Source organism: Chiloscyllium plagiosum, chromosome 14 (genome assembly GCF_004010195.1).
Source record: "Chiloscyllium plagiosum isolate BGI_BamShark_2017 chromosome 14, ASM401019v2, whole genome shotgun sequence".
Taxonomy (NCBI): domain Eukaryota; kingdom Metazoa; phylum Chordata; class Chondrichthyes; order Orectolobiformes; family Hemiscylliidae; genus Chiloscyllium; species Chiloscyllium plagiosum.
The window spans coordinates 68,623,959-68,648,580 of record NC_057723.1 but is presented as its reverse complement, the minus strand read 5'-3'; the positions used below and the strand labels follow the sequence as shown (position 1 = coordinate 68,648,580).

At 39.3% G+C, this 24,622-nt stretch overlaps 1 protein-coding gene across 6 annotated transcripts in view; it reads left to right on the top strand.

Moving 5' to 3' along the window:
• The window catches only part of tcerg1b (transcription elongation regulator 1b (CA150)), a 105,518-nt gene that overhangs the window by 38,694 nt on the left and 42,202 nt on the right, over positions 1-24,622 (top strand). For all 6 annotated transcript variants that reach the window (XM_043703966.1, XM_043703968.1, XM_043703965.1 and 3 more), the window contains exons 4-5: positions 6,723-6,957; positions 11,647-11,985. In XM_043703966.1, the coding sequence (XP_043559901.1) occupies positions 6,723-6,957; positions 11,647-11,985 (574 nt within the window). The remainder of the gene's footprint in view (positions 1-6,722; positions 6,958-11,646; positions 11,986-24,622) is intronic.

Here is a 24,622-nt window from a genome sequence, read left to right as displayed (position 1 = left end):
CAAAAATTCTAATAGGACTAGACAAGTTAGATGCAGGAATGAGGTTTCCAATGGTGCGTGAGTCCAGAACCAGAGATCATAGTTCAAGGATAAGGGGTAAGCCTTTCAGGATTGAGATGAGAAGCTTTATCGCACAGAGAATGGTTAGTCTGTGGCATCCACTATTACAGAGAGTGAAACCAAAACAGTGTTTACAACAAAGGAGGTAAATGTAGCTCTTGTGGCGAAGGGGATCAAGGATTATGGTGGGAGGGTTGGATTTTAGGTTTTGAGCTCAATGACCATAATGATAGTGGATGGTGGAACAGGCTCGAGGGGTCGAATGATCTACTCCTGCTCCTATCGTCTTTGTTTCTTAAAATGTGCAAAACAGAAGGATTTGGGAATCCTCATCCATGAATCACAACAGCTAGCACCCAAGTTCAGCAGGTAACAGGGAAGGTAAATTGAATGTTAGCCTTTATTTCGAAGGGACTTAAGTGTAAATTCGGAAACTTTTGCTGAACATGTTTAAGACACTTGCGATTGCACCTGGAAATCCTGTTTTGGACCCTTTTTCTAAGGTATTCTGGTGTTAGAAGTAGTCCAGAAAAGGTTCACTAGACTGACACCAGGAATGGATGTGCTGTCACATGAGGTGAAGTTGACTAGATTGAACCTGTACTCATTGAAAGAAGAATGAAAGGCAACCTTTTTGAAACAGACAAGATTCTTTGGGGGCTTGTCAAGATGGATGTGGAAATATAAACTCTCCTATAGAGGGAAACTAAGACCAAAGGGCGTTATCTCAGAATAAAGGTTGCATATTTAAGACCAGGTCGAGGAGGAATTTCTTCTGAGAGTAGTGAATCTGGAATTCTTTACTGTTGAAGGATGTCAAGGCTGGCTTATTAAATGTACTCAAGGCTTAGAGATGTTTACTAAGTAAGGGAGCCGAGGGTTTGGGAGGAATTCACGAAGGTGGAGTTCAGACCACCCACAACATCACTGAATAGTGGAGCAGACTCAATGGATGAATGGCCTACTTCTTTGCGCACATTTTAGTCCAAAAACGCTAATACCTGAAATTTCAGTGCCAACAGCTTCCTCCTTTACAGTATTTTCTGCTTTGAAAGAGTATTTATAAAACCTTTAGCTGCTAGTTTTACAAAACAAGAAGTTAAACAAAAGTTTAATGATTAGACTGCATTATGCCCCCACAATCAGAAACTGCCCTGCAGAGACTTACATTGTCATGAAGCAGAATCAGTTAGACTGAAATAAACTCTTAACATTTCTGTTTATACATTTTATGTAAGATTTAGAGTTTATAAACTAGCTATTGAGTCCTGGTAATCTTAGCCTTGACGACCAGGAAGCTTCACGCTATTCCTAGTTGCATTTCTTCCTTGCTGGCTGATTATTTGGATTTTCTGAACCTGGGAGTTTGAAAAAGGATGTTCTCTTTACTGTTGCCTTGTTGATGAATAAATCTTAATACCCCCAAAATCAGTTTGTGTTGGAAATGTGAACCGTCTGCAACTTAATTCAAGCATGAAATCATATTTTATCTGTCCCAGAAAGATGAACAGCTTCAGTTCCTTTGGTGTAGCTTACTGACTAGTAAAGATTGCCTACAGTGTGGAAACAGGCCCTTCGGATCAACCAATCCACACCGACCCTCTGAAGAGTAACCCACTGAGACCCATTTCCCTCTGACTAATGCAGTCTAACACTATGGGCAATTTAGCATGGCCAATTCACCTGACCTGCACATCATTGGACTGTGGGAAGAAACTGGAGCACCCGGAGGAAACCTACGCAGACATGGGGAGAATGCATGAACTCCACACAGGCAGTCACCCGAGGCTGGAATCGAACCTGGGACCCTGGCGCTGTGAGACGGCAGTGCTAACCACTGAGCCCTACTGTTTTTCTAAAGGAAGCCTCACTATTCAGGATTGGATTTTAAGATGTCATGTTAGTGGGGTGCAGGCTTCGTGCATGAATCCTTAACTCTTCAACCAGAGCTGAATTTTTCATTCCTATCTGCTCAAATGTGATCAACTCAGTAGCATTTATGATCTCTGAGATATTTTCTGCAGTACACTGGAAGAACTGTAAGATAAATGTTGGTAAAACATAGTTTCAGATTGGCAAGTAAAATAAAAGCTGTTCATTTAATTGGCTTGTGGGTGACATTGTGCTCATAGATGTTCTCGAAGACCCTATATCAGAGATTGTCTTTTTGGCAGCAAATCTTTTTCAAATATGTTAAAAATGAATGAAAATGATTTCAGCATTTTGGTCTTGGTTGCAGATAACAGAAATAGGTGGGAAGGCCATTAGCGGGAATGATGAAATGAGTGGGCAAAATCTTGGCAGATAGAATATGATCTGGGAAAATGTGAGATTATGGACTTGGACAGGAAAAATAAAGGAGTTGAAGCATAGAAGTTCAAGGGGTAAGAGGGAAGGCAAATGGAATGTTGGCCATTATTTCCAAGGGAATGTAGTATGTAAGTAGCAAGGTTTTGCTAAAACTACAAGGCACCAGTTAGACCACAGCTGGAGTTTTTTTTATTTGTGTAAATGGTTTTGGGCCTTTAATTTGGCATTGGTTATACTGACATTGAAGGCAAACCAGAGAGCTTCACTTGGCTGATACCAGGTAGGAAGGGAGTATCTGATGAAAGGTTAACTAGATGAGGTCTGTACATGCTAGAATATAGAAGAATGAGAGGTGACCTGGTTGAAACATACAAGTTTCTTGGGAGTTTTTGCAGGGTAGATGCACATGGGTTATATTCTCTTGTGGGAGAATCAGAGACCAAAAGGCATAATCTCAGAACAAAGGGATGACCATTTAAAACTGAGATAAGAAGAAATTACTTCTGAGTGTAGTGAATGTGTAGAATTATTTACTATCAGGTGCTGTAGAGTCTGGGTAAGAACAATGACTACAGATGCTGGAAACCAGAGTCTAGATTAGAGTGGTGCTGGAAAAGCACAGCAGTGATAGGCAGGTAGGACAAGTCCGGACAAGTCATGGGGACAGTGCTGAGCTGGAAGTTTGGAACTAGGGTGAGGTGGGGGAAGGGGAAATGAGGAAACTGTTGAAGTCCACATTGATGCCCTGGGGTTGAAGTGTTCCGAGGCGGAAGATGAGGCGTTCTTCCTCCAGGCGTCGGATGGTGAGGGAGCGGTGGTGAAGAAGGCCCAGGGCCTCCATGTCCTCGGCAGAGTGGGAGGGGGAGTTGAAATGTTGGGCTACAGGGCGGTGTGGTCGATTGGTGCGGGTGTCCCGGAGATGTTCCCTAAACCGCTCTGCTAGGACGCGTCCAGTCTCCCCAATGTAGAGGAGACCGCATTGGGAGCAACGGATACAATAAATGATATTGGTGGATGTGCAGGTAAACCTTTGATGAATGTGGAAGGCTCCTTTGGGGCTTTGGATGGAGGTGAGGGAGGAGGTGTGGGCGCAAGTTTTGCAATTCCTGCAGTGGCAGCGGAAGGTGCCAGGACGGGAGGGTGGGTTGTTCGGAGGCGTGGACCTGACCAGGTAGTCACGGAGGGAATGGTCTTTGCGGAAGGTGGAAAGGGTGGGGAGGGAAATATATCCCTGGTGGTGGGCTCTGTTTGGAGGTGGCGGAAATGTCATCGGATGGTTGCTGTGGAGTCTGGTTCATTGTGTATGTTCACTGCTGAGATAGACAGATTTTTAATCACTCAAGGAATCGAAGATTTTGGCAAAAGGGCTGGAAAATGATTTTGAGGATGATTTGATTAGCCATCATCTTGTTGAATTATTAAACAGACTCCGGCTGAATGGCCTACTTAAGTTCTTATGTCTGAGGACCTTAATGTCTTATGAAAGCCCCCTATGATTTGTCCAACCTTTGTTAAATTGATAGGAGTGAAATTTTCATTGAATCAATGTATGTAATTTCAGGAGTATGAACTTCATTTTGATGTATTATTACTTGTAAATCTGCTATTGTGCTTCTGAGAATAGAGGTGTCATCAAGTGTCGAGGGAACAGTGCCATAGGATTTAACTGTGACATTTTGTAGGAAGTCTGCACAATTAAATGAGGGTAGCATGGGAGAATTGAGTCAAACTTTTGAACTTCTCAGGTGATGGAAGCAGAAATTTACAATTAACTGCATACCCGATTGCTTGAATAATGATATCTGAGCTTATTCTATTTTTACTCAGTCTTCCTTCTTTTGATTGCGTCCGATAAGGATTGCTTTCATGTACTTGTGACTGTCCAGTGTCATTCTTCCTTTTGTTTTCTATGATTAAAAATTGATGATCTTTGTGACATTATGCTTTTCACCCAAGTCAGAGCAAACACAAACCATGAATTAATAGGCAAATTATACTTTATATGACAATATAAATTTTCCTCAATGGTTTATTCAGTAAAGAAAAGTTGAATAACCTCAAGTACCTGAATCCTGTTCACTCTGCACAAATCTAACACCATGTACAGTCTGAATCTTTCCAATTTAATTTACTTAGCTCTGGCAGATGCATTCCTTGGCTTCTGTATCTTATCCTCATTATTTTTATCATTATTTTTTCTACAAGAAAATTACTATTGATCCCTGCACAATTTTTCAAACATGGTTAAAAATGATTACACTTTACACAGATCTTTTAAATAAACTGCAAAATTTCTTTACTACTTCATCAAAGACTAACAAATTTTGTTAACACATTTATATCATCAATATATTTATGCGTACATTCATACAGGAGGTACTAGAGGAAAGAATGATGTGTTGGTTAGGAAAATTTGAAATCCTTTATTAAAATCTATGGAGTGACTCGTATGTCAAGAGTTAGTTTCGAATAAATTGGAATAATTTGTCAATCATGTACCATTGTACAAGATATAGGGTCATAAAATTCAAGATGAACAAGTTTAGGATTTATGAACCTTTTAGCTGCAGAGACTGCACCATCTTTTACAGGTTCTCTCTAGGAAATTGCCACAGACTGAAGAATTTTGCTGGTTAAGAAGAGCAGTTTTAGAGTGAAGGTATGGCCTCTGGTCATGAAGCAATGAAAATTGTAGTGCGCGTGAGATGTGAATGACAGGAATTCAGACACCGTGAAATGTTATAGGGCTGATGGATTTTGTAGTGATTGAGAGGATAATGTCACAAAAGTTGTCATTGGTCAGAGTCGAGGTCTTGTGAGAAGGATGGTTGATGCTCAGAGGCCCAGTTCCTGAAGGTGTATCTGATTTTTTTTAATTGGAAAAGTAAGAATCTGATGTCCGAACCAATGTATTCTGCAGTCCTCAGCTTAACTGAAATGCTTTTTTCACTGTTTATATTAATATCAGTTCTTTTCTATTTGATTATGAGCTATTAGCAACTTGGGTCAAAACGCGTGTTGCCCATTCCTACTTGTCCTGAGGAAGAAGTGGTGAATTTATTCTTTAAATTGCTGTAGTTTTGTACTTGCATGTGATAAGCTGAGATTTTCAGGATTTTGATCCAGTACCAAAGAGCTATTGACATCCAACAGATGCAGTCGAAGTGTTCTTTCTCCTAATTGTTGAGGCCACAGGACTGAATATTGCTGTTATGTTACAGAGTAATTACTGAGGTGCCAAAATGAATGCCAGTGCATGCGGAGACTGGGCTGAAGATAACAGTTCTGAAGAAATATACTTTGATGTTCGTGATTTTGGTTTGATTCGACCTGCCAAGTGATTATATAGGCAGTGCTGTCCTTCCTCCTTGCTGTTGTCACTCTGCAGCCATGTTGTCTTTGTGTGAGTGGAGTTGCTGTTCCACTTAGTTGTGGAATTCACACTAAAAATTTATATTAAGCATGTCGAGTTGTGGTAATGTATCCTACAGATGGTATACATTGCAGCCCTGTGAGGAATTGGGTTTTGAGTTGCAGGAGCACAGATCGATCAGAATATTTCATCCTAGTTAGTGTCAAATTCTTCATAGTGATAAGACTCCGTCCATGCATATGTTTTCTTTTATACTCCTGACTTGCTCCCTGTTGATGCCTGTGAAACTTGGCAAGACAAAAAGTATGCTGCTTCTTGGGATAACAAGTATCTTTTCTGTTGACCAAGCCAAGCTCTGATTATTTCAGTCAAGGTATTGATGGCTGATGACCCTGTGAATACTGTGAGATTCTGCACTGGTGCTCCTGTTTCATCTTGAAGCTGGTTTTGCTCTTTGCTAGTTAAAATGATTATTGCTTGAAACCAGTACAAAGGCTGTTTACTGCTTGTCATTCCAAGCCGTGATGTTATCTAAATTTTTCTGTAGACTGGCATTGACTATTTAATTGTCTAGTAAGTTGAGAGTTTAAGACTGGCATTATTGATGGTGGTGCTGGAATAGTTAAAATGTTCAAATATCACTTCGATAAGTACATGATTAGGGAAGGTTTGAATGGATATGGACCAGGAGTAGACAGGTGGAACTAGTTTAGTTTGGGATTATGTTTGGCATGAACTAGTTGGACCAAAGAGTTTGTATTTGTGCTGTATCGCTCTGACTCTATCACGTGTAGCCAACTCCTCATTTTATTGATGAGGCAGCTTAAAAAAAGGTTGAACAGAGGACACTGCCCTGTCAGCTTCCACTTGAGGTCTTACTTTAGGTGATAACTATGCCTGTCAAAACAAGTTGTTAATATTTGTTGTACTGTGCTGTTGTTTTGCATTTCATAAAGAGAAGCTCTCCTTTCTTTCATAGGTCTATTATTATAATGCTCGTACCCGTGAGTCTGCTTGGTCAAAGCCAGAGGGTGTAAAGATCATACAACAATCTGAACTGACACCAGTCATGGCCTCACAAGTGATCACTACGACATCGACGCCCATTGGTAGCACGACAGCCCCATCAGTCTCAACACCAGCTTCATCTATTCAGTCAACCGCGCCAGCCTCTTCCAGTACACCTTCGTCAGTTGTTACGGTCTCAGCAGCAGGTGAGTAATGCTGCAACACATAGTAGAGATAAATTATGAACAATTAGGAAAGGATTCCAAGCGTTAACTTGATCAGGGCTTTAGACTGTTCATTAAATATGTACTTCTTTCACTAAATACTATATTTAATGATATTGTCTACATTCCTGATTATTTTCTGGAGGGATTGTTCTTTTAATGCTCTGAGGTCCAGATGATTTATATTGGGTCAATATGCATGTTTGTTCTGGAAAATCCATCTTTGATACAAATGTAAACTGCTTGTATGGTCGGTAATCCTAGGATGAGAGTTGAACAACAAACCTCATGGAGTCATGATACTTACAACATAGTCTATGTTGTATGTGCTCTGTATCCTGTGGTACTCTAGCTAATGCCTGGTTCTCAACCATTATCCTGCAAACCAATTAGTTAATCATTTTGGTGCCTGTTGTGCAGACGTTTGCAAACAGATGTATTTAAATACTAATCAGAATTTTAAAAAAATTCCTTGATGTAAAGCTCTTTGGAATAACCTGAAGTCATGAAACATGTTATGTAAATCCAGTGTTTTTCTGGTTAAGATTTGCTAGCTTTCAGCTAATTCAAAACTTCAAGTTCAAGGAACATCTCTGTTGACAGCACGTTGTTATGGGAAACTTGATGATATATTGGGAAAAATTTTAAAGCAAATTCATTCTTCAGGAAATTGAGGTTAGAAGGCAGGGTTATTGCTGGAACATTGTGTAGTTCACTCCCCAATTTGAACTTGTATAATTTATTATTAATAATTTAAAGTGAAAATATTAAAATTTGTCTATAACTTTAATGGAAATTGCCTTTGTAAGCTTGTCATGTGTTGCACCTCAATGGGCTAACACACTGGAAGTCAAGTCCTGCTATTCCCTCTGGTGTCACACTAATTAAAGATTTTAAAACCAGCTAACAGGCAGAATGGACCAGATTTCTGTACTTAACAATTACGACAGTGAACTTTTTATTAACAGTCACGAGGACTGTGCTGGTTGGTCAAATATTCTGGTCGATCGGCAGGTCCGTGTAATCCATATAAAAACATATATTAAGTAATAGAAATTTAATGCAGGGAGTATGTACATCACGTTTATACTTTATTTGCAGCATAATTCACTGAAATAATAATCCAACTTTGCCTTAAATAAAACTTACCGGCAGAGAGCTTTCTCACTTGCACCCTCAACTGACTACTCGAACTGTATTATCATGATAATACAGTGAACTTCTGTTATTTGAGATTTATAATTTTTGCTGGTTTATCAAGTATGCAGGTTCATAAGGTGCTGGTTAAAACAAAGTTTGCTACATTTATTACAAATAAATAAATCAAACTGCAGATATGAACTTTATGAACTGTCAGCATATAAGTCTCGAGTTAAAACTCTAACCATCTTTAAACTTCCCTTTACACTCTCCCACAAAGGACAGAGGGAAAGACTGTATATAGAATTTGCTGAGAAGAATATTTGTTGATCAGTGCGCTGCAGCTCTGTCTTTCTTCTCAAGTTACTGCCACTTGTTTGCATGAGTCACGGGGTGACTGATGAGTCAGACCTTTATAATTGTGAACCAATTAAAAGGTACAACTTATAGTGGCTCGAAAGGGGAAATAAACTGGCTTTCTTCAAGCTTGAGAGACACTTTTTATTGCAGAGAAAAGAAACATTTCTGCATTTGCAGAGGTTTGATTTCTTCTCCCAAACATTCAAACCCCAAGCTGTTCAACTACCTGGAAGCCAATCACAGTTGTTGGCAGGCAGCAGGTCTTTATTATTGCAAAATAGTCACAAGTCAACATATCAATCAGTTACTTGTTGCTGGGAGAAAGTTCTGTTCATACACATCCCTTAGCATCATCTTAACTGAAAGCTACGCTTCCACAGCTGCTTGAACTTACCAACTGTATCAGCAGTACTTGAGCTTACTGGCTTTTAAAAAGTGCACCAAGCCTTCCCAGTCCTTGGTTTTTAAAACAGTCTTTTTCCATTTCAGTTCCAATCAAAAATACAGAAAAATAAAGAAGTACTGTCTTTCCATATGTTGCAATCTTACTCTCCCACAAGTACTAACATAGTAGCTTAATTGTTAGGTCAGTATGGCAATTTTACGTATGCAGTTTCCAGTTAAAAATATGGATATAAGAACCTGTAATGAAGCTGACAGCAGGTGCATGAAGACACTAAATTTCAAAGTTTGTGAGAAGATTTGTAGCTCGGGTGCTCGTTGTTGTGGTTCTGTTCGCCGAGCTGGAAGTTTTTGTTGCATACGTTTCGTCCCCTGGCTAGGCGACATCATCAGTGCTTGGGAGCCTCCTGCGAAGCGCTACATGAACATCAACTAGCCACGAAACGACACGACCAGCTATCCTTAGTAGCCACACACGCAGACAACAAGCAACATGAATTCGACTGGGACAACACTACTATCATAGGGCAAGCCAGACAGAGAACAGCCAGGGAATTCCTAGAGGCATGGCATTCATACACAAACTCCATCAACAAACACATCGACCTGGACCCAATATACCAACCACTACAGCGGACAGCTGAAACTGACAACCGGAAGCGGCAGGGACAGACCACTATAAACACCGGAGGAAACATCAAAGAAGCGCTTCGCAGGAGGCTCCCAAGCACTGATGATGTCGCCTAGCCAGGGGACGAAACGTTTGCAACAAAAACTTCCAGCTCGGCGAACAGAACCACAACAACACTAAATTTGTTCAATAGATTGCATCTTTATTTAGGCCATATTAATTAATGGAATTATTCAAAATATTCACAAAGGCTGATAGTTTATCAGAGGGACTGGTGATCCAGAGGTTTGCATATAGGTTTTTATTTCTAAGAAATGAGCTCGAAGAGAATTTGCTTTCACAAGACTGCCCAGGTGTAGTAATTTGCAGCTTTAAAAAAAGTTGGTAATTTGACAATAGCATAACATTTGACAGTTGTGGGGTGGTGAAATTGTTGGTGTCAGCAAAGCCTCTTGTGGCAACTTCACACTCCTGCATTTATTTTGCATTATATTTGTATAAGTTTGCTTAAACAGAAGGGACTGGTAGCAGAATGATTGTTACTGATCTTGCCATGCAGAGGCCTTGGTTTATGAGCTGGAGACCTGAGTTCAGATTCTACCATTAGGAAATTTAAGTTCTATTAACCAAATTAATCTTGGATTAAAATGTTAGTAATGCTGAGCATGAATTGTTGATTGTTATCAAACACTGTTGTATGGTTACAAACGTTGTTGAGGGGACAAAATCAACCAGTCTTAATTGGTTTGGTCTCTGTGACTCCAAATCCGCAGTGAAATGGTTGATTCTTAATTGTCCCTGAAATGCCTGACTAAGCCATTAAACCAGGTTATCACCACCTTGAGGACAGTGAACAGTAGGTAGTAAATGCTGGTCTTTCCAATGGTACTTTTATCCCATGTTTTCCTAAATACAGCAACATTTTATTAACCAGCACCAGGAGTGTACTGGTTGGTCAAATATTCCAGTCGATCAAGAGGACCACATAATTAATTTAAAAACACACACTAAGTAACAGAAACCTAATACAGGGGATATACTCATCACTATTATACTTGATTTACAGCATTAATCACTTGTATTTAAGGCAAAGTTGCATTATTATTTAAGTTACCAGCAGAGAGTCTTCTCACTCCCCCTCAAATGACTACTTGGTTATCGTAGAGTTTGTAATATAGTAAACTTCTGGTATTTGAGGAATACAAGTTTTGCTGGCTTAACAAGATTGCACGGTCATAAAGTGCCGTTTGAAACAAAGTTTGCCAAAATAAAAAAAAAGTCAATGTCTTTGATTCGAAACGATATCTGGAGTAAAACTTTGGATAGCAGGTCGCACTTTGACCCTCCCGATTTCATCAGATTCAACTAAAGTTACCTTTAGGTTATTCACAAAAGTAGCTATCCTTCATGTTTAAGCCCAAGAATGAACATTAATTAGTCATTTGACCATGAAGCCATGATGCATGAGCCTGATTTTTGTTCCAATTTCATATCCAGGCATGCATTTTTGAACAGACTTCAGTGAGTAAAGATCAAAAATGGGAACACTTGGGCTCATTTTTTGAAATTTCATTTTCTTCTCTTGCTAAGAGGCATTAAGAGCAATTGTAGCATTCCATCAATAATACTCAAAGGAGCGAAGCACCATAATTGATATCAGCAATTAGTCCTGAATCCTTACATGCCATGACTCAATTGATAATTAGGGGAACTTAGTTTGTTAAATGTCTATATATTTGAAATGGGAAATTATCAGTGTTTTTGATGCTTCACCATCTGCTAATTCTCTCAGTAATGTTTCTGTGCATAAACTACACAGTGTATACCTGGACATGTTGATAGCTTAAGAATCTGGTTTATGTAATTTTTTGGGGCTTAAAATTTTGATACCCAAAATTAAATGTACTATCACAATACATTGAAACCGTTAATATGTCTTTCATAGGATGACTGCAGGAGAATCTATGACTTGTAATAAAGAAAATTTGAAAGCTGTGACTGTTGAACTGGCTACCCTGTAGATTTTAAAAATATGTGCTAACAATATATCTGTGTATGAGAAAGTGAAGACTTTCTTAGCCTCTTTAGCATGATATGTTTTCCAACAGCTGCTTTTGTTTCATTTTGAAATGGTACAGATCATATGCGATTAAATGCACCAACTTACTCAGCATTAAAAGGGTTTGGAAAAAGTATGAGGAGTGTGTCAAGTGACGGTGCCAGCTTTACTTTTCCACTGGTATCTGCAGCTCCCGATCAACCTCCACCTGCTGTCTCAGTTGCTAACCCAACGCCCGTCTCTGTAGCCGTGACTACCAGTGCAACGCAGCAGCCAGTACCGCAGTCTGTACCGCAGGCCATGCCCCCGCCTGTACCACAGCCCGTGCCACAGCCAGCCACAGCAATCCCAGCCTTTCCACCAGTGATGGTGCCACCATTCCGTGTGCCATTGCCAGGCATGCCAATTCCTTTGCCAGGTAAGATACCACTATTCTATTACTTTTGTTCTTCCCCTTTGTGATCAGCAATCTTATTTTTGTGATAATTGCTCCCTGACACGTGGATTGTGTGTTCTCTTTGTTTTGTGATTGCTGTCTATGTTGAAATTCATCTGTAATAATTCCAAGAAGATTTTATCTTGTGCATTAAAAGTACTTGAAATGTAGAAATCCTAAGTATTCACATCCTTTGCTCTCCATGCCTCTCCTGACTCATGTCAGTGGTATTGGTTTGATAGCAAATAAAAACAGAAGCTCCATCCATCCAGTGTCAGAAATAACAAGTTTCTTAGATTGTGGGAACACAGGTCAGACTTTGGAAGATAGGTGCACCTTCTGAAATTCTGCCTTCTGAAGAGATGCAGCACACTGATAAGCTAAAACTGTTGTGTTTCATTGCCTAGGTTCTCTCTGTTAAGTTTGCTGAAGAAGATAACCTCTGAAATGCTTTTGTGCATTGATGAGCCAATATCTTCTCATGAATGCTATGATCATAAATTGTAAGAACTTTGTGTGTGTATAATTCTTTTTTACCCTTGAACGTTTAGGTACTAATGCCAGTATTGCTACAGCTACAATACTTAGTGTATTCCATGCAATTGCCAACAAATTAAATTTATGTAACACCGTAATATTTATCTACACCTATTTGTGTAATAAAGGTGTCTCGTAAAAGCTTTTTTGGTATGTGACAAAGCGGGACATACTTAACCATATCAAGGGATATGAGGTAAAATGACCAAAAGCTACTGACTTGACATGCGCCCTCGCTTTCACCTTTGATGTTCAGGTTCCCGACAAAACCATTGCTTTTTTTTTCACCTTGAGCCCTACTCTAATTCAGTTCCTATCTCTCCTCCTTGGGATTCAATGCCTATAGATTTGAAAGGTTATGATGGATGATGACTTTCGCCATCTACTACCCAATGTGGCCAGACAACCTAAAACATTACTGGATTCCACTTTGACCTTAAAAAAACTTGGCTTTTCTTTTGCAAATCATGGTGACTTTCGTTGAAAATGTATGCATTCAATTATATAACTCTTTTGTAGAAAAAAGCATGAAGGTTCCCCTTTGGGGCAATTTTGAAATATCCTGTTGATTCTGGTAGGATCACTTTATACATTCCACCCAGTCCCTGCAAGATTGTTTTGAGTTTGCAATTATCCCTGGTATTTTTTTAAATGATCGCGTGTCTGCCCTTACCTATTGTCAATAAAAAGAACAATTCCTTACTTGAGTTTTGTACAGAATTTTGTGCGAGGTGTGCTTGATTCGGGGCACCTTTGCTGATAGGTTGCTGCTGTTAAAGATCTTTCCAAACCACTGATTGATGACTACAAGTGACTCTACAAAAGCTGAGTGATTAATTCAGACTGACCTGAGCCATGAAGTGAAGTCTTAGAACTGTGCTTGGGTCACTCTGTTTGATGGTATGATCCCTGTAATGAACAACAAATGTTCTGAAGAAATACATTTTCTGGTGACTGAAAGAAAAGAGCAAAGGATAAGTTTAAAAAAAATTCACTTCAACATGCAATCTAAAATTGTTGACTAGCATGAGTCAACAGTTCAGGAAGAGATATGTTTGCATTAACTAATGCAATCAAAATACTACTTATGAAACACTTGAAGCAAAGCCTCACTCTGGCAGATATCTGGTATTGCAGAAAGAGTAACACTTCTGGTTCTACAGTATGCTTGTGTCTCCCTGTGACATCAGGTCAAAACTTCAACCACCCTTGGACGGTCACTCGACTCGACCTAAGTTCTTGCAGGAACTGCTCCCTCCAACAAGGCACACCTTGCCAATTCGCCGTTCCTGATATCTTCAGAGCCCTGTCTATTACAGTCACTTCCTTCCGACAAACTGAGCTTAAGTCAGCATCCTGCTTGGTTGTTGGCACAAAACAGTGCACCTACCTTTGTGTAGTGGTAGCTGCTTTGTCACTGCATTTCTCATAGCAGCCTGTATTTTATTCTGAGATGCTGTCAAGGTATCGACATTGCCATCCATTCTCGATGAGTTTCTGTTTGTTTTTTTTATCCATGGCAACCAGATGACTGAAGAAGGCTCATGCCCGAAATGTCGATTCTCTTGCTCCTTGGATGCTGCCTGACCTGCTGCGCTTTTCCAGCAACACTTTTTCAACCAGATTACATGGCCATCTCTCTGAACGAAAGTTTTTATCCAGAATTTTCTGTTTTGCTCTGAGTTGAAAGTAGATTTCAAAACATCCCTATTTTGTAAAGTTCAACATTCATGACAAATGCGATTTCTCTAAATTTTACAACTTTCTTGAATTGTTGGGAGTTTTCTGAAATTGTCAAAGTAATGCATTGGTAAAAGTGGCTCAGGATTTCATGTTGACCAGTTTCTACAAAATATTACAACTTTCATTCCTGATGAAGGGCTTTTGCCCGAAACGTAGATTTTCCTGCTTCACGGATACTGCTTGACCTGCTGTGCTTCTCCAGCACCACTCTAATCTAAGTGATAGTTAGCCCATCCTTTTCCTGTGCAGAATGGGCAAATCCCTTGAATAATTAGTAATCTCAACTTTCCTTTCCCAAGCAATACCATTTAAATACTTATTCAGGTGCAACAAGTATGGTAGAGGCAGGGACCTTTGAGGCACTTAAAGACCTATTTAGGTGAGCACTTGAAACGCCGTAACATACAAGACAATGAGCAAAATATTGGAAAATGCTAGAATGTGTAATTGCTTGATGACCAGCATTGACTCTATGTCTGAAGGTCCATTCCCTATGCTGTGAAAACTCAATGAAGCTGAGCGCGCAGAATGGTGGGCATCCTGTTCATTTAACTGTGTATCTGATTTCACTTGGGTGTTTATTTGACTTACTCAGATGTGAAACAATAGACAATAGGTGCAGGGGTAGGCCATTCGGCCCTTTAAGCCGGCACCACCATTCATTATGATCATGGCTGATCATCCACAATCTGTATCCTATTCCTGCCTTATCCCCATAACCCTTGATTCCACTATCTTTAAGAGCTCTATCCATCTCTTTCTTGAAAGTATCCAGACACTTGGCCTCCACTGCCTTCTGGGGCAGAGCATTCCATATATCCACCACACTCAGTTTCTGCTCAACTCTGTTCTAAATGGCCTACCCCTTATTTTTAAACTGTGTCCTCTCGTTCTGCACTCACCCATCAGTGGAAACGTGCTTCCTGCTTCCAGAGTCTCCAAACCTTTAATAATCTTATACATCTCAATCAGATCCCCTCATCCTTCTAAACTCAAGTGTATGCAAGCCCAATCTTTCAACATATGATAGTCCCACCATTCCAGGAATTGACCTCGTGAACCTACACTACATTCCCTCAATAGCCAGAATGTCCTTCCTCAGATATGGAGACCAAAACTACATACAATACTCTAGGTGCAGTCTTACCAGGCCCTGTACAGCTGCAGAAGGACCTCTTTGCTCCTATACTCAATTCCTCTTGTTATGGAGGCCAGCATGTCAGTCAGTGTCTCAGTATTTTTCTTTCAACCTCCTTGTTGTGTCTGTTACCTTGGGAGTTATGAGTCATAAATACACTTAACCTTATATACTATTCATGAGTTAAAAGTCTAAAATTTGGCCATGAGAAAATGGTGGGGGGGTTTTTTAGCTGGTGTTACTGGTGGCTGTTCAATATTTGGAGTATTGTCTGTTTTGGTTTTGTAATTTGGAATTTGGAGATTGTTTGCTTCAATGGCAGATTTAATTTATCTGCTGATCTTTTTTAATATTTCTTGGTTAGTGTACTTCTAAAACTCTGTTTTTACTTAGAATTACCTTGGATTGAGTTGATCAAGTGTTCAGCTGGAATATCAGTCTTAGTGTGATAGAATTAAGAGCTTCCAGAAGAGGCTCAATGGATGAGAGTTCCTAATAAAAAATGCATGACTGACAACATTTTAATGTGCAAAACTTTAAGTACTTTTGTGCAGAAAAGTTATAAAATCATGTTGATGAGGAATACAAGCAATCAGAATGAATTATTTGATCAATCAAGAGGCAAACTGTATTTTGTATTGGATGCATATTGGCTAAATTAGGATCAAATGATGTACAGTGGCTGGAGTTGCATTCTGAGCAAGAATGGTTTATTCTTTATGAAACACAAATTCATATCAAATAGTACAGTTGGAGTTATTTAGAAGACACAGTTAAATTTTTTTAAGTTTTGTGATGTGGAGGCCATGTACTGATTCTGGTCTGTTAATACTGTGACTGAACAATTGAGCACCTTCATCAAATATAAAGTTAAAAATCACACAACACCAGGTTATAGTCCAACAGGTTTAATTGGACGCACACTAGCTTTCGGAGCGACGCTCCTTCATCAGGTGATTGTGGAGGGCTCGATCGTAACACAGAATTTATAGCAAAAATTTGCAGTGTGCTTCCAATTAAACCTGTTGGACTATAACCTGGTGTTGTGTGATTTTTAACTTTGTACACCCCAGTCCAACACCGGCATCTCCGAATCATGACTTCATCAAATAAGTCAACAGCAGAATGCTCTAGTTGAATCAGTTTTGATTCTCACTGTTTGTCTGTGTTCCACATTCTTCTACTCCCAGTCTTTTTCACTAGGTTAACTTCTTGTCTTTGCTTCACTTTATCTGTTTCAAGTTTCATTGACATCTTTTCCATTCTGACTGAATATCTCCTTTGCATGCCCACATCCATTTCCCTTCTGACTCCATTGTGGTTTCCCCCCCCCCAGAATATGTTTTCATGTGCCAGCTATGCTTTCCTCCCATTCTTTGTCGCTGGTTGTTGCACCCCTGTGGCATCCCAGTTACCACAGCATATTCCTAGCATCCATACGTCATTTGATGCATTTACCCCACATAAGTATTGGGGTATGCTGTCTGAAGGATCGTTCTTCCGCTCAACTCTCGTCTGAAGAATCCCTTCAAATATGGAGTTTATGCAAAACATCTTATCACCATCTGTGCATTATGAATTCTGTATGAAATAATATTGCTTTCCATTTCAATTTGTATTATTTTTCTATAGGATGTATGTGGTTCTTGGGCTGTTGAATTCTTCACTAAACCATCACACATTCAGTAGATTTTGAGGCTTCTGAATTTCACTGAGAAAGTGTTGCAGCTGAAAGGTGACAATAGTTCACTATTTTTCTGTCTCAATATAAATAAGGTTTGTTTATTTCCATTTCCTGTGAGCTGGCTTTCCAATGGCAAATAAGGAGCAAAGGGAGCATTAAAATTGCTGGCTTCCATTGAGCATTGCATTATGGAAAATTGCCATAAATGTAATAATAGTAAAACAGCTCATGCAACAGTGTTATTGGTGGTGCAATGTTCCTGTCCTGGTAAGCTCACTGCTTAGGTATATTGCATTGTACAAATAACTTTCCCCTTGCCCACGTAACAGCAGCATTGCAATTTAATTACATGTATATGAAGGCTTTTGGATACTGACTTTTTGTTTTGTAAAGCTGTTGTAAGACTTCTGATTTTTCCTCGCTCCATATATGTATCTAAGTTTGTATATCTCAACAAGGAACTATTTGTTTAAGAATAGAAAGTGTGGTGTGGTGTCTGTGATTTAGCAGTTTCGTGATGGTTACAGAAGTTTTTAAGATTAAAACTAATTTGTCCTGTCGATTTTTGTTTTGTGGATTGTTTTGAGAAATTGATTTTGAATTTGAAATATGAAGTTCTTACTGAGGTTTTTTTGCACATTGCATCTTTATTATTTCTTTATTCATTCACAAGATGAGGGAATCCCTGGCTGGGTAGTATTTGTTGCTCATTCCCAATTGACAAGAGGGCAGTTAAGAGTCAGTCAGATTTCTGTGGGTCTGGAGTCTCACGTAGGCCAGACCAGATCAGGATGGCAGTTTTCTTCCCTAAAGGACATTAGTGAGCCAGATGGGTTTTCCAACATTTGCCAATTGATTCATGGTCATCATTAGACTCTTAATTTCAGATATGTATTGAATTCATATTTCACCATCTGCTGTGGCAGGATTTGAACCTGGGTCCCCCGAACATTATCTGGGTCCCTGGTTTAACAGTCCAGTGATTATGCCATTAGACCATTGCCTGCCTGAAAGCAGTGAGAAATATTAGGCAGGAACTTGAATTCAACTGAGACTTCAGTGATGTATTTAAGTTGCAACTATCATTTCAAAGTTTGGGATTTGCCAGCAAGGTGCTTTTTCCCATAAACCATTATCTTCCAGTATTGTGTCTTTAGTTAAAACTCTAGTATGTCTTTTAATACTTGTTAGAAAGTTGTTATCTTAATTTAGTGATTTAAAATGTATTTTTAGTTAACTGAATTTCCTTTTCTTGACCCATTAGCCACAACTGATAAACTATCATGACTGAATCAGAAAATTGTGGTCTTGAGTCCATAACCTGAACTGATAGTTCAGAGCAGTGCTAAGTATGTGCTGGAAATGCTGTCCACTGGATACATTGGAGGCCTAATCTGCCTTCTCAAGTAGGCTCACCGAGTCCCATGCACAATTTCAAAGAAGAGCAGGAGCATTCTCCCTGGTGTGTTACCCAGATTTTGGAACTATAATGTGACTGCACTTCACGAGGACTCATGCTTGTAAAATGTTTTGAGTCTGTGAATGTAGCTCTTTACTCCTTTTCAGAACAACGCTGCTTTCTGTACACAGTGCTGAAGTGCTACAATACTTGACTTCTCTTAACCAGTCTGGTGTCTAAGAGCAATCAAAGAAAATGCTGGCGAGCATCTGTGGAGAGAGAAACAGAATTTATGTTTTAGGTCCGGTGTGACGCTTCAGAAGAAGAAAAGTCGTACTGGATGCAGTGCTAATTCCAGTTCTCTTTCCATAGATGCTGCCAGACCTGCTGAGTTTCCCCTGCATTTTCTGTGTGATTTCCAATATCCACAATATTTTGCTTTTATTTGGAGTCTAAGAATCAATTTTATGCCAAATATTTTTGAACTGTTAGGTCTGAATGTTTTAAAGCTGAGACAATGATTGCTATCCCCTGAATAAGTCATAACATTGCCTGATTTTCAGTATTTTAGAATTGGGCATGTAAAGGCTTTGTATGTTCTTGTGCGCTAGTTAAAGATGGCACATAGTAAAAACATACATTATGCATATATGTTTTGCAGACCTCAATGTTAAAATGTAATCGGCTTTATATTCTGGCTCATTGTGACTCCCTTGCTGCTTTCCTGCACTTAACAATTGCATTTAATTAGGCTAGAATTTAAGTCCAGATCTCTGGATTGCAGATCAAAGTAAGATAATCACTGCACTCTTGTACCATTAAACGGAGATAGATTTTTAGAGTTAATGCCATCTCCCGAGTTGTTTCTCTGTGTGTATGTTTTTTTTTCTCTCTCTCTCTCGCTTTCTGACTCTGTCTCTCTCGCTCGCAATCTGGCTCATGCACTCTCATTGGGTTGAAATGGCAGCTGTGGAATAAGTGAACTTTCTGTATATTAAGCACAGATTAGCAGTCAATGCTTTCAAAAGAATATGTAACTTTAATGTAAGTTTATTGCTCGGACACAAGTAAATAATATGCAGTAGGCAATGGAATCCTTAGTATATATCAGTGTAATAATTTGCTGTCAATTTAAATTGTTTAATTATTATGCTTCATGGAATTTAATGAGTTTGAAATAATTACGATTTATATCTGTTGACCTTACGTTCATGTAGTTGTATTGTCAATCCATCCAGTGACCTTGGTTATGCATGTATAGCCATACCTCTCACATCAATGGTTTTTTTTTATTAGCCCAAGATCACAATACAGCCTATAGTTAGCTGAATATTCACAGATGTATTTATGAAGTGAGAATATAATGGATTAAAGATAAGTGTCAATCTCACTTAAACTCTGAAAATAACATTAAATTAAAGAGGGAATAATCCAAGTGTAGGCATGACGTGGGACTCAGTCAAGGTGAATTTTGGGCTTGCTTTCTGTAGCACTCCCATCGACTTGCACAGTCAGCACACAGTTTGTGAAACAAACAATAAATCAGCTGCAACTTAATTTTCTCATAGTAGCACTCAAATAAGCCATGCTGAATGTGTTTTAATTTAAATATATTTATAGTTTTTGTCAATGTTGAAAAGTTTTGACATTAAAGTATAAAATATTTCTTCCCCGATCACCACTTATATCAAAAATTATCATTTCTAGGTCCTGTTTTTTTCTTGAGGGAGTAAGAAATCCCAGTGTTTTGTGTTTTGTTCCACACTTCCAGCATTTGCACTACTTTGCCTTTCTCCAAGGTTATTTTGCACCAGCAGTCTCCTTTGCACCAGCAGTCTCCTTTGCACCAGCAGTCATCTTTGCGATCCAGGTTTCACATGACAGTGTCTCACTTCTGTTTGCAAATAATCATGAGCACAAACTTGCCCAGACTAATCACACTGCTACCAGATCATCAATGTCATTATTAATTGACAGTGCTGAAGAAACTGACCTGAAGGCAGATAATGCTATCAAGATGGATTTTAATCAGGAATCAGAGCCACGGCAATAAAATCATGGTCTGGATTTTGTTAGGAGTTGGTTTGGAGTGAATAAACAGCATACACCATTCGTAGCACTTAACATTTGTCCATAAAATCTCTTTGAGCCTTTTCACTATAATTTAATAACTGCAGCTATTAAAGAGCCAAAACAACAAGGCATCCTCTACTGTGGATATGAAAAGTCTGTGTAAAAGGCAAACAGTAATGTGTTCATTCAGATTGTTGAATCCTTGGGAAAGGTACAGAATCTAAACCAAGAAGTCTAAGTTGAATATCGATTAGGACAATATGCTTCAAGTGAAATGGAAAGGGGAGGGGGAATAAAAGATGGGATCCAGAGAGAAATACAAGAGAGAGAAAGAAAATATTTGATATTTTCTATGTAAATTTCCGAATGAGAATTAAATTGTGAAGAAATTAGGCTCCACGCTATGAAAAATAGTGTCATGGAGTTTATTTGGAAGTTATTAAAATAAACCTCAACGCACTGTTAAAGATCTCCTTACATTTGAAAGAATGAGCATTTCCTCTTTCTGGCTTGTGTGGTGTATAATTATCACAACTTCATTACCTTCCATTTATTTGAGTATTCAGTCTCTTGGAAGCACCTGTTATGGAGCTTCTTGAGGAGAAGCGCAAATATGACAGCAATTTCCTAACTTGTGCATTTCACTGAAACTTCTGCAAATACTGGAAATTGCAATCCAATTTACTGTTCATTAATGGTAAATACTAATATCCTTAAAATACTGTTAGTGCAAAATCTTGGCTATCAATGTCCTTGTTGGCGCTAATGATAGCAGTGCAAAAGCTCTGTGATAGAATTAAATGCCATACAAATTCTGCAAGTAATTCTCTAATTTACTTGGAAAATTTTGGACATCAGAATCCAAAATGGACAGTTTTCAAATATGGCTTTGCTATTGTTAATTTCCCAACTTAGAACTGTTTTATACAAATGCCAAGCTAGGGCATCAGCACTATTACGTTTAGTCACTGAATGCCTCCGATAAGGAGAGTAAACTTTTGTGGGTGTTTAATCCTGATATAACGGAGTGACTGAACCACAAATGTGCTGCCGTGTGACATCTGGTGAGCAAATTGTTAATGACATGCTCTGTGCACAGGTAGTGTATGTAGAGCCCCTTTCCTGGCTGAGATACCAAAGGGCAAAGATTGGGCAGAAGCTCAATTTCATTTAGAATGTTGGAATGGCATGCAACTGTTGGCACTTTTACAAGATGCTTTGACAAGAACAGCTTTTTTAAAAAAAAAACATTAAGTCGAACTTCAGTGCAGTATAGAACATCATGAGCTAACGCTTTGTGCTCAAGTGCTCACCTGCTTGAATGTTTGGATGGCAAATAAAAATTAGTACCCAAAACCTTGAACAAAAATGCAAAGCCTGTATGAGTTGGGTGTTTTTCACTAACAAACCAGCAGGTGGCAGTGACTAATAATAAATCTACTTGATATTTGTGTCTTTCCTAAACCTTGATGGAAAATTCCAGTACCTCCTTTCCCACTCTCCCCTCCAATGTTCAGTACTCATGGATATTAAGCAATACTTTTAATTGGAGCTAAGGGAGAGGAACAGGCAGGCAGAATAGTTAAAAGTGCAGGGACCCTGAGTAGTTCTTCGAGGGCAATGTTATGCCAATTGATGTTATTTGAGAGATGAGTTATAACATTCTTTATGTGAAGTTACATTATAAACTGAATTGAGTGCTGGTGGCTTATTGAGGTAGGAGAGCCTCATCAGAAATTGAGGACCATAATTTGAAGTAGCTGAACTAGCATTTAATGAAAATGAGAGGGTTGATAGAATCCGGGAGACTGATCTTGGCTATTAACGTCAAGCTTCAGGATGGTATACACCAGAGAGATGATTGGAGGGGAAAACTGTGACTGGGAGACTGACGAGTGATTTAAAATTGGAGTTAAAAATTTGTATTTTGAGTTAAAATAGCTTTAATTATCATAAGACCATAAGAAACACCCTAACTTATAGGAGCAGATATAGATCATTAGGACCTTTGAGTCTCTTCCACCATTTGATCATTGCTGATAAGTTTCTCAACCCCATTCTCCTACCTTCACCTCGTAACCCTTGAGCCCCTTACTAATCAAGAATCTATCTCTGTCTTAAAAACACTCAATCACTTGGCCTCCAAAACCTTCTTTGGTAATGAGTTCCACAGATTCACCACCGTCTGGCTGAAGAAATTCCTCCTCATCTCAGTCCTACAGGGTCGTCTCTTCACTGTGAGACTGTGCCCTCGGATCCTAGTCTCTTCTACTAGTGAAAACGTCTTTTCCATGTCCACTCTATTCAAGGCTGTCAGTATTCTGCAAGTTTCATTCAGATCCCCCTTCATCCTCCTAAACTCCATCGAGTACTGATCCAGTGTTCTCAACTGCTCCATACATGACAAGCCCTTCATCCCCAGGATCATTCTTGTGAACCTCCTTTGAACCCCTTCCAAGGCAAGCACATCCTTTCTTAGATATGGGGTCCAAAACTGCTCACAATATTCCAAGTGCTGTCTGACCAGAACCTTATACAGCCTCAGCAATACTTCCCTGCTCTTGTCCTCTTGAGATGAATGCTAACATTGTATTTGCCTTCCTAATTGCCAATTGCACCTGCATGTCACCCTTAAGAGAAACCTGAATTAGGATCCTAAGTCCCTTTGTTCTTCAAATTTTGTAAGCCTTTTCCCAGAAAATAGTCTGTGCCTCTTCTTTGTACTGAAGTTCATAACCTCACACTTTATCATATAGTTTTATATGTCATCTGCCACTTCTTTGCCCACTATTGTAACTTGTCCAAGTCCTTCTGCTGCCTCCTCGCTGCCTCAACATAACGGCCCCTCCACCTATCTTTGTGAAATTTGCAAATTTAGCAACAATGCTGTCAGTTCCTTTGTCCAGATCATTAATGTATAATATGAATAGTTGTGGTCCAAACACAGACCCTGCAGAACTCCTATATCACTGACTGCCATCCTGAAAAAGACCCCTTTATCCCAACTCACTGCCTTCTGCCAGTCAGCCAAACATTTCCATGACAGTCTCTTGCCCTTAACAACGTGAGCTCTTGTCTTATTTAGCAGATTCACATATAGCACCTTGTCAAAGGCCTTCTGGAAATCCACATAGATCAAGTCCACTAGCTCACGTTTGTTTTACTTGTTTGTTACCTCCTCAAAGAATTCTAATAGATTTGTCAGGCATGACCGTCCCTTGATGAAGCCCTGTTTTACGATGCACTTCCAAGTACGCAGCAATCTCATCCTGAATAATGGACTCTCGAATCTTACTTATAATTTCACGTCTTCTACTTCCCTTCCTCCTTAGATAGGAGTGTTAGATTAGCTATCTCCAGTCCTCTGGGACCCTACCTGACTCCACTGATTCCTGAAAAATCACTACCAGTTTCTTTGCTATCTTCTTCAGAACTCTGAGGTATATTACATCTGGTCCGAGTGACATATCAACCTTCAGGCCTTCGGTTTCCCCGGCACCTAGACTTTTCCCCCTCTCCCTTCTGGCTCTTGAAGTTCAGATCTGCTATTAATGTCTTCCACTATGAAGACTGATGCCAAGTACCTAATCATTTCCTTCGCTGTTTCTTTGTTTCCTACTACTACTCCTCCAGCCTCATTTCCAGCAGTCCAACATCCACTCTTGCCCCTCTCCTTATTTTTTAGATATCTTTTTTAAAATAAAATCTTGCAATCTTCTTTTGTATTAATTACTAGAATATCCTCACATTTCTTCTTCTCTCCACATTTGTTTTCTTCGTTAACCTCCTCTTGGCTTTCCACTAAAAGCTTCCCAATCCTCTGCCTTCCCACTAATCTTCACCATATTATATGCTTTTCCTTCTGCTTTTCTGCTGACCCTGACTTCCCTTGTTAGCCATAGTTGACCTCATTCTCCCCGAGTATGTTTTGTGTTCCTTGAGCTGAATTTCTGCTGTGCCTCCTGAATTACCCCCAGAAACTCCAACCATTACTATTCCACATGGTCCCTGCTAGGTTTCCCTTCCAATCATCTCTGGCCAGCCT